Source organism: Syngnathus floridae, chromosome 2 (genome assembly GCF_059516105.1).
Source record: "Syngnathus floridae isolate MCC-2025c chromosome 2, RoL_Sflo_1.0, whole genome shotgun sequence".
Taxonomy (NCBI): domain Eukaryota; kingdom Metazoa; phylum Chordata; class Actinopteri; order Syngnathiformes; family Syngnathidae; genus Syngnathus; species Syngnathus floridae.
Genome location: NC_142414.1, coordinates 13107281 through 13117574, shown reverse-complemented (window position 1 = coordinate 13117574; position 10294 = coordinate 13107281). Strand labels below are relative to the sequence as shown.

The following is a 10294-nucleotide window of genomic DNA, read 5'->3' as shown; positions in this document are numbered from 1 at the left end:
CGGTCCCAGAGCAGCTGGGCACTGGAGGAGAAGAAACAGTGGAAGTTCTCTTAAAGACCAAGAAACGGGTGTCCACCAGTTCCCACACTACGCTGCTTTGCAGTCCAAACATCTGGCAATGGTCACTCTAAGAAAGTCAGCGTACGTCTATCCAGCGATTGGCCATGTTTGTTCACCAAATAAAGTCACTTATGGGTGTTCTGTCAGATTCTTTGTCCTTCATGGCAGTGTTACCAGGAAACTAAGAACAAATGTGGAGATGTGATTGGTTGTGACGTGGCAACTTTGATGTCATTTTCAGTCAACAGCAAGTAGAAAAACGGCCGATGGATAAAAATGGGTGAATTTTGCTGCTTAACTCGATAACATTCCACACACAATATATTAACTGGAATACTGTGTTTAGAAGGGTGGGGGCACAAACAACATATTATTGTAAAGCAAATTTTAGGGTTGACATCCTCTTTAAAACTGCTGCCCTAAATTTGGAGAGTCATGTATATATTTTTCAGATGGTACTTAAGTATCCAAATTTGGATAAAGAAGACCACATGGGGCATGAGTGAATCAATGCTGTCTCGAAATAGATGTAATTATATTTTTAAACACTGGTGGCCCTAGCGAGCTCAGCCTCGTCAAAAAATTGATTGTTGTCGTTGGCGGAAGTGACGTCATGAACATGCGCGCAGAGTCTTGTTTACTAATGGAGACTCCGCGGTTGTAGCTGAGCCTCCACAGTGTCAAAATCAACTTGTCCTCCGTATGAATGAGTGAAAAACGTGCGGTGGTTGTTGGAACGTGTGATGGCGGATCCTGCGGTGGCAACGGGAGCATCGCTGGCTGCTGGCGGGGTGAGAAGAACTCAAATGCGCGAGCAACAGATTAGCTAGTTTGCGGGCTAAGCTATCCTTCGATATTCACGTGTGATTAATTGGCATTTACTGTTAAGTTGTGCTCAATTAAATGTGCATTTTGACGTGGTTTGTAGTCGAATTTCCCAAATCAATGTGTAGAATAGGGCACATTCTTGGGCCTTTTTCCTAAACATTAATATCAAAGAGCGCATACGTCATGGAATTAGCAAAAACATCTGAGTGATCTTTAATATCTATTCCTTACCACTCTGTAAATCCAGGCTCAAGTTACACTTTTGCATGAATGCCGTACAAAAGTGTTAGGTTAATATCTCGTCTTTCCTTAATGTCTTGTTACGTCTACGCTTTGATCCGTGCACTTATGCATAAAAAATAACAACTTACGAAGGTTAGTCATTGTGTTTTGCGTGATGCATGACATCGAAGTGGTTATTTAGTTATGCTTAGTTATTATACTCATTTCATTACCACGTGTTTAATGAAGAAGAATAAAGCAAGTGTTGTCTACATTAGTCTATCAGTGAATGTATTTGCTGTGGCTTCCCAGCGTGCAGTTGGCAATAAAGCTACCAGCAGCCCGGTGGAGAACTATCATATGGCTCGACGGCGGACCCTCCAGGTGGTGGTGAGCGCTCTTCTGACAGAGTGCGGGTTCGACTGTGCCGAAAAAGCAGCCGTGGAAACACTCACCGAGATGATGCAGAGTTGTACGTCCCCATCAGAAAGTCACTCCAGTTCTTAGCCTTTTGCTATTTGAAAAGCTAGATAGGTAAATCTTTTTGGTTGTAGAGTAAATAACACAACTCGTTTTTCTCTTTTCCTCAGATATAACAGAAATTGGGCGCTGTGGTAAGTCGTATTGTGAGCACACAGCCAGAAGCGTCCCGACTCTCTCGGACACTGTAGTGACGCTTATTGAAATGGGTGAGTCACACGACGCATAGTATTCATGCACATATGGAAGGATAAACATAAGTCGGCCGTGTTTGTTTCCCTTCAGGATTCAATGTTGAGACGCTGCCCGCATACGCCAAGCGCTCCCAGAGGATGGTCATCACCGCACGTGAGAATCCTCCCCCTCATCATCCGTTGACTTGAACAACTTGCATTGACTTGAACAGGTTGCGTGAAATGTGCCGCGTTTGTTGACTTTCAGCTCCAGTCACCAACCACCCGATGACACCCAAAGCGCTGTCGGCTGGACAGAAGCGCATGCACCCGCCTCACATCCCCAGCCACTATCCCGAGTTCCCTGACCCACACACCTACATCAAAACCCCCGTGAGTCAAAAATCACATCCCCACAAAGAAAAAACACATTTTTTATTTGACACAATGTTTTTATTTTTTAATAGGATTTATGACAAGTTAAATAAGACTTGGGCATTTATGCTACAAAGCTAATATTTTTTTCATACAAGCAAAGGATAGTAAATTGATTAAATTAGGAATTGATTTCTTGTAAAAAAAAGAGCCATCATTTAATAACGGTGTTATTTGTAGGCTGTATCGCCCAAACGTAGAAAAGTTGCTGTATTGCATGCAGTGTCCAGTTGGAGCTTCTTGACCTTGACACAGTCAGTCATTGCCCTCTGCGCAGACATTTCGGGAACCAGTTTCAGACTACCAGGTGGTGCGTGAGAAAGCAGCGACTCAGAGGCGGGATGTGGAGCGAGCGCTCACCCGCTTCATGGCCAAGACCAGCAAAACGCAGAGCCTCTTCAAAGACGACATCACCTCTTTCCCATGTAAGTCGTTTTTTTTTTATTACAACCTGTATGCTCCCCTGTTCACATGGTAGCTCCTCCCTCGAGGAGGAGTCACTGAATCCAAAAGTCCAAAAACAAGGCCTTAATCGTGTCAAACTTTCAAAGGTCTTAACAGCAGATAAGTAGAATTTTCTGATTCAAAAGTGTCAGTATCAGGGTGTCAAGGCGATGGAAACGTTGCAATGAACGGATGAATGTGTTTGTCACGTTTCAGTGTGTCACATTTTGTGTTGCGGCTAGTGATCGCAGCGCAGCCAAGTGCCGTCCCTTACCTCAGTGCCCTCCTGCCTTCCGAACTGGAGCTGCAGACTCTGGAGGAAGCGGACTCGTCAGAGCAGGACGACCAGACGGATGGCGAGAATGCTGCTGGGAACATCTTGAGTGTAAGCTGCCGCTATTCAAAACAAGACAAACTTTTTGTAATTAGGCCATTGTGATGGGAAGCCTTGTAGCTCAAATTCGAAACGAGCAACGTCTTACAAAATAAAAACAAAACTGTTGCAGATGCTCAAAACATTCATACAACAGGGTGTAGTGATTAATTGATTCATCAACAACTAATCAATTCTAGAATCAATCATTATTTTGATAATTGTGCAATTGTGCTGAAGCACTGCTTATACAAATGAAGGTTGTTCTCAAGTTGGGGGCAGGGTAAATTATGCTGGACTCCACAAAGTTAAACCTCAGAATTCTATAAGGTCCACGTGCTAGAACTCAAAACATTCTTGAGGCTGGACATTTGCACGCTTGTGTTGGCGTGTATGACCGTCCTTGTTTTTTGTATTGGTCACAGATGAGAAGAAACCGCAGCAGCTAAAAGCATTCTTGTATTCCTCTTGAATGAATGAAACTAGGCAAGAAATATCTCCAAATTGTGCTGCTTTGGCAGGATGACACGGTGGTGGACAAAGAGAACACCATGCTTCCTCCAGGCGGCGCTATTCCCTCCACCAAGGGCAACGAGGACAACGTGATCGACAACCCGTACTTGCGACCCGTCAAGAAGCCCAAAGTGAGGAGGAAGAAATGAACAAACTGTTGGACTATCCTTATGAGTTGTCATGGTAACCTGGATTGGTCTACTCAAAAGAACACTGTTTGATTCCATCTTATTTTTTTCTTCAGTTCTTGAAGCACTCATTGAAAGGCATCTCTTTGTCATTTGGTATCACAGATTTTTTTGTGAATAAATGCATATTTTCCTTTTTGTATCCCTTTTATAGTGAATTCATCAAAACGGGTGCCACAGTGAGTTTTTTGTTAACCTGGGTAGTGGTTGTTTTTATTGGTTCCAAATCAGTCCTTAGCATGTCTATGACTTTGTGTTCCCAATTAAAAGTATGATGGCGTGTATGCATATATATACGCCTAAATACTGTTATCCAATATATCTACTGCAATTTCACATTAGATTGCTGGTTTGAAATTTACTTTTATTATTATTATAATAATTATTATTTTAATAAACATTTATGTTAAAACTTGTCTGGTTTTTTAGTCCTTGTTTTTATGTTCGCCAATTAAAAAAAAAATCAGACATTGAGTTAACTGCTTTATATGACAATATGTATGTGTTTTACGTTGTTATATGAGCAAAATAACAAATGTCGGTATAACGGATTTTTTTTCTACCTTTTATTCAAACACAAACACATTCAGTATAATAACACCATCAATTACAATCAAACAAATACAAAATTAAAACATCAATGTTGGCATAATGAGTGTCGGCTGGCATAACAGCAACGCTGTCTGTCACTCACTTGTGAATATTCACGAACGAACCTATTAGGTGTACCTAATAGAATGTCCGAATGACGTCACAGATCAAACAGCCAATCAGAAAGTGGGGGTGAGGGCGGGTGTGGCACTTTCATTTTACCTTTGACCATGATTTTTCCCTAATAAAGTGGCCTGTTATTAGGTACGCTTGAAAATGGCGGTGTACCTAATGGAGTGTCCGTGTGATTCCCTCGTTAAGCGCACCTGCGTGAAAACTTTTAGCTCCTTTTGAATGTGAAAGAAGCTAAAAGTTTTCACGCACCTGCGCTTAACGAGGGACTCTTGGAAAACGTGTTGGAACGCGGCCCCGAGGACTAGAGCTTGACACCTGTGACCTTTGACCATGATATTTCCCTAATAAAGTGGCCTGTTATTAGCTACACTTGAAAATGGCAGTGTACCTAATGGAGTGTCCGTGTGATTCCCTCGTTAAGTGCAGGTGCGTGAAAACTTTTAGCTCCTTTTGAACGTGAAAGAAGCTAAAAGTTTTCACGCACCTGCGCTTAACGAGGGACTCTTGGAAAACGTGTTGGAACGCGGCCCCGAGGACTAGAGCTTGACACCTGTGACACCATATTTCCCTAATAAAGTGGCCTGTTATTAGGTACGCTTGAAAATGGCAGTGTACCTAATGGAGTGTCCGTGTGACGTCACTTTCTGTGATGCTTTGACCATGATTTTTGAGTATTTAAAAAAAAAAAAAAAAAAAAAAAAGATCAGTATGTGTGTGTGTGGAGGGTACGATTTGTTAAACGATTTGTTTGAACGAATCTTTTGAGTGAACTGATTTTAAAGATTCAGTTCACTTAAACGAACTGGAATGCACATCACGAGTATAACAGAGCTGGTTTGTCTATTTGCGAGCTGCTCCATTAAACCATATAGTGTTCCATGTCACACAAGCAAGGGTTCCATAGTATGGTGGTTAGTGCTCTGCACTCTCGCCCCAGCGACCTCAGTTCAAATACCAACGAGACCACAAAAATACCCCATCACCTTTTTTTGGTGGAGCCTTGGTTTAATTACAGTTGGGCGACATGGTGCTTCTGCAAATTTCGTCTGCATTCAGAAAAAATACTCAAGATTCATAAATGTCATCGGGCTAATTGAAAAAGACTACAAGTGCAGCATAAGTTGCCAAACTACTTGTTAATCAGGCAGAAATGACAAAATTTACATTTTATTTTGGATTGCATCAGATGGCAAAAGAAACATGTTCAAGTTTAAAAACACTCACTTATTGCATAGTGTAAGGATCCTGAATCAAACTTTGAAGGCCTCCTTTGTAGAAATAAATAAGGTTCGAGAGCAGTAGTGGCACAATTTGAACATGACTTGAACGTAAAGGAATGATTCAGGAGAAGTCGACTTCTATACAACACTGCATACACCCTTTAAAATAAAAATGGTGTGTCAAATTAAAATAGAAAAAAATGATCACAGGTCTGAAACATTCTTTTTAGCATCAAGCACACAATCAGATGCAAAAAAGGCATTCTATCTCTGGCTATTGTGGTAAACCTTTGAGACACGCACACACAATCAAGCTAAACTAGATATACACTAAAAGGGTGACTCAACCTGATGGTTTTGGCACTTCGGGAATAACAGCGTCTTAAAACGGAGCTCAGAGAGAAGGGCTCGAATACTGTCACTCCGACTGAGGCACAGAAATAGACGGCCCTTTGGGGTCATCGAATCGGTCCATGGTGTTGAGCTGCATGATCATGTGCAGCCCGTAAACGAAGATGGTTAGCAGGATCAGCGACGTCAGCAGCCCCATCCAAATTCCTGGCGTGAAGAAGCCTGCGCAGTCGCTCGCATAAGAGAAATTCGTTCCGTTGACCAAGCTGAAACCCTGAATCTGCAAAGCGGAAGGAAATCCATCAATTTAGTCAGTTGCAATTCAGTAGCAACAGAATCGGAAAGCTGAAGCTCAACTGAAAGGTAGTGGAATTAATTGAACTGTTAAAATGTTAACGTAGGAATGGTTCCAACTGGTCAAGAAATGTGGACAGAAGAGTGAAATATGAATTTGAATATAAAATTTGAATCGGTCAAATGTGGAATGAGGAGAGAAATATGAAAATTCCATTGTAAATTTTCTTGTGGAGATTAGAGGAAGGTAATCAATGTATTTTGAGGATGTACTATATTCTTCACTAAATGAACGATTTGTAATTGGAAGTAGTCAAGAAATGTGGAAGGAGGAGGGTATTTTACTGTGTTAAGTGGGATTATTGTTGGGGGGATTCGGAATTATGGGAAAAGTGGGAAGTTTTGGAATGAGGAAAATACCTTGGATATCCTGAAAAGTCAGCCAAATAATGATTCCCCCCCCTCTCAATGTGAGCCCTGTTGAGCATGCGAGGAAATTACCTGGAAGTCAATGAAATTGAACCTCCAGTCGGCCACACTTTCTTCTGTTGAGTTAGGCACGAGTAGAGGATTGCGGAAACTGCTGAGCATGCCGCACCGGAAGGAATACTCGGCGGGCGCCGAGAGGGCGCGGGTCCCCATGAAGGTTGCCGTCCCGTTGTTGGACTGTAGCCGCACCCAGTCCAGGGTGAACCAGTTCCTGGCTGACACTGGATAGAAGCGCTGACTCATGGCAAAGCTGCAAAGCCACATGGAAGAAACGTGCTGAGTCAGGGCGAATGATCACCATAATCACTCAATGGCTTTGACTATTTGCCTATCAATTCCTTACAGGCAAGTGAGTTCCTTGCAAAATTTGACTTCAATACCTGTGCTTTGGCCTTGAATTCCTTACCTCAGGTTGAAGCCTGATGGGTAGCTGAGCACAAGCCTGAATTAAAAAAAAAAAAAAAATGCACACATTTCAGTGACACAAAAAACATTGGTAGTCCAAAAATCCAAACAACGCCTCTCACAAGGAGTTGCTGGCATTGCACATGGAGCCCGCCAAGGATGCCGTGTTGTTGGCGAGGTCGATCCACCCCTCGGTGGGTGAGACACGGATGGTGAGGTTCTGAGCCCACAGCACGATGCAGGGGTTGCCAGACTCATTGTTGAACACGATGGGCGGTTTGACATCGGGGACAGCGGCTTGGAGCAGTGAGCGACCAATGGCAGGACGCTTCACAGAGGGCGAGGAAATTACCTGAAAAATAAAGTCAGCTGAAATAAAGACTGTTGGCGCCATGCGTTCATCGAGGGCCTTGTTTCCTCACTCGTGATGGTTGGGCTCCCGTATACACCGCTGTGTAAGGCACATTGACGTCATCCATCGTCCTCACAACCTTGGCAATCATCGCATCTGAAAAGACATGAGCGATTCATTGTTGAAGGAATTTGAGAAGGTATTCGTTCAAATTCTGTAGTGCTTTTCCTCATCGGGGTTGTAATTGGATTATTATAATAATGTATATTGATGATATTATTATATTAATAGATATAATAAGTGGTATTATTACTAATAATGGTAATAATAATTTTTCTTGAAACGAGGGGCACCAACAATTTTGTGCATGCATGTAGCTTCGGGGTGAGTGATTTTCAAAATTGTTGGTGAGCTGTACTCACATGGAAGGTGATGTTCCAACCAAAATCTTTATTTTAACAATCAGTTAATCATGTTGCTAAAATAATTCTGGGGCATAATAACCAACGGATATCAGTCAGGCAAATTGCAATCAATCTTACCGTTGTCACGCAGCACTTCCTGGCAAGACTTCTGCAAGCTGCATGGTAAAAAATAATTACATTCTTAATGTAATGGATCATATTGCTACAAATGAAAAAGCGTTTTCATCCGGTGTCACTTGACCTTGTGCAATAAGGCAGATTGATGATGAGCAGATTGTTGACAGATGCATCCAGGTCCACCTGCGACAAGTTGTCCTCATTCACCAGCACTGGCGAGACGCCCAGAAGCTCCTCCAGCAGTGTTGACGTAGATGTGGAGGGCGACCACGCCACAGCGGGAAACGTCACCGAAGATGCAGATGACCGTAGCAGCACCTGGACACAAAGCGGCGAGTAACAACTGGCCAAACGATGCACTGCCTGAACACACAGGTGAATGGAAAAGGTACCTCCAGATTCTGAAAGGCGCCATCCTGCTTGTTTCCAAACACGCCGGCGAACACTGTGAAGTCATCCTTGCTCAACTGTACAAACACAGAAAAACATTTAAATAAAGATGAATCAGATTGCACACTGTGAATTATTTTTGAACCACTCTGTTTATTTCTATTGTGCTAAGCGGTGTTCTTTATTCATGATGAAAGATGTCTCATTTTACTCTGCCAATACAGACAGTATGGTGTTACATGTGTTGTGCTAATATTCACAACAAAGGTCACAACCAATCATGGCTCACCAGTTTTGAAAAGCTGAGCTGTGATTGGTTGTGACTTGAGACCTATGTGATGTAATTTTCAGTCGACAGCAAAAGTGGCAAGATGGCCACCCCCTGTGATGGATAAAAAAGGTTGAATTTTTTTGCTTAACTCAAATTCTACAGAAGCAAAACAATATGCTGTGTTTAGACTAGTGGGGGCACATACAATATAATATTGCAAAGAACATTTTCTGGGTTGACTTCCCTTTCAAGTTTAGCGGGCATGTATTTTGTCCAGACAGATAGCTTTGAAAAGTATATTTTTCTTTCACCTACATCAATAAAAACATCATTTTAAAAACTGGAGTTCACATTTACTTGAGCAATGTTTGTCTGATGTTTACAACGTTTACTTTTAACGCCCCTGTATGTCATCTTCTGACTTAGGAACTGCGTGGTAATTGTAGATGAGCTACAGTAATAGATCAACGGAAACACCTTCCCCCAGAACACATAGTGGAATTGTTTGTGGAGGAATTTCCAAAGAGGAAGTAAGCCTCCAACTCAATGTCACACTACAATGAGAACAATGAAGCGCAGCATCACGTGGTGCCGTACTCTCCCCCTCCCCACGAGCCTCCCCATTTATCTAACATGTCACCTCACCGACCTTATCTTGCAGGAAGAGCAGCACGGTGTGGACACCGGAACCAAAGGCGGAGCCGAGGTAGGAGGCTAGCTGCTGGGAGGATGTGACCTGGCCTGCTGAAGATGAGGCCACGTGTGGCAAACTGCTGGAAAGCAAAAGAGAAACATCAACTCATTCAATGACTGGAAGCAGACACCAAAGAAGTAGTCATGATCAGAGTTGCAACTTTCAGGGAATTTCTGGAAATCAACCTGTATTTAACTGAATACACTATAAAGACAAGATATGTAATGTTATAAACGTTTAAATGTATTGCTTTTTAGCAAATAATCACTCATTTAGAATTATACGACTGCAACACGTTTCATATCTTTGAAATGGGGGAGGAAAAAGGAGTACCCGGAGAAAACTAACTCGTTCTTGTAACTATTATGCACTTACACAGTGATAGGCTGACGAGTCGGTGACTAGTATTAAAGTACCTCGCCTTCTTCTCAATCAGCTGGTATAAACGCCAGTAATCTCAAATGAAAATTGTATAGCATTTGAATAGTCGCTTTTCGACATAGGAAGCGAAAAGTTTGCCCGAGTTTTGTTCGCTTGCTCTTATTCAAAGATCTAAGAGGAAAAAGTAATTTAGCAACGGGCGTTAGCGTTAGCATGCTACACAGCGACGTTCATTTGACGACTAAATGAGGGAATACGTGACATATTACCCGTGTGAGGACCAAATGAGAAGCGGTACTTGGGCAGTCGAATCCGCCGCTCCAAAAGAGGCCAAAAGAACACAAAGTAAAAACATTGGCCGCGCTCGACGGTAGCACGGCCAGCCTGCTGCCATCTTTACAAGTTGTACCAAAACTTACCGGCACGTGACACCAAACAGCTGACTGTCATGTGACCAAGATGG

The 10294-nt window shown here is 42.5% G+C and overlaps 2 protein-coding genes across 3 annotated transcripts; one reads left to right on the top strand and one right to left on the bottom strand.

The window, feature by feature from the left end:
• The first annotated feature begins 664 nt into the window (after window positions 1-664).
• On the top strand, window positions 665-4132 carry taf8 (TAF8 RNA polymerase II, TATA box binding protein (TBP)-associated factor). Its single transcript, XM_088369852.1, has 8 exons — window positions 665-851; window positions 1423-1582; window positions 1701-1799; window positions 1876-1938; window positions 2032-2156; window positions 2476-2623; window positions 2885-3027; window positions 3537-4132. The coding sequence occupies exons 1-8, from the start codon at window positions 804-806 to the stop codon at window positions 3675-3677; spliced, it is 927 nt and encodes a 308-aa protein (XP_088225978.1). The 5' UTR covers window positions 665-803; the 3' UTR covers window positions 3678-4132.
• A 1461-nt stretch (window positions 4133-5593) lies between these two features.
• Window positions 5594-10263, bottom strand: atp6ap1b (ATPase H+ transporting accessory protein 1b). Of its 2 annotated transcripts, none has more exons than XM_088367653.1 (10): window positions 10101-10263; window positions 9406-9529; window positions 8488-8562; window positions 8220-8413; window positions 8096-8133; window positions 7624-7709; window positions 7324-7553; window positions 7203-7238; window positions 6809-7046; window positions 5594-6293 (listed from the first exon to the last, which is right to left on the bottom strand). In XM_088367653.1, exons 1-10 carry the CDS (start codon window positions 10223-10225, stop codon window positions 6081-6083), a joined length of 1359 nt encoding a protein of 452 aa, XP_088223779.1. In that variant the 5' UTR covers window positions 10226-10263; the 3' UTR covers window positions 5594-6080. The 2 variants fall into 2 exon arrangements, with proteins under 2 accessions (XP_088223779.1, XP_088223781.1); XM_088367655.1 differs by having other exon boundaries at window positions 9406-9526.
• Window positions 10264-10294: the final 31 nt, after the last annotated feature.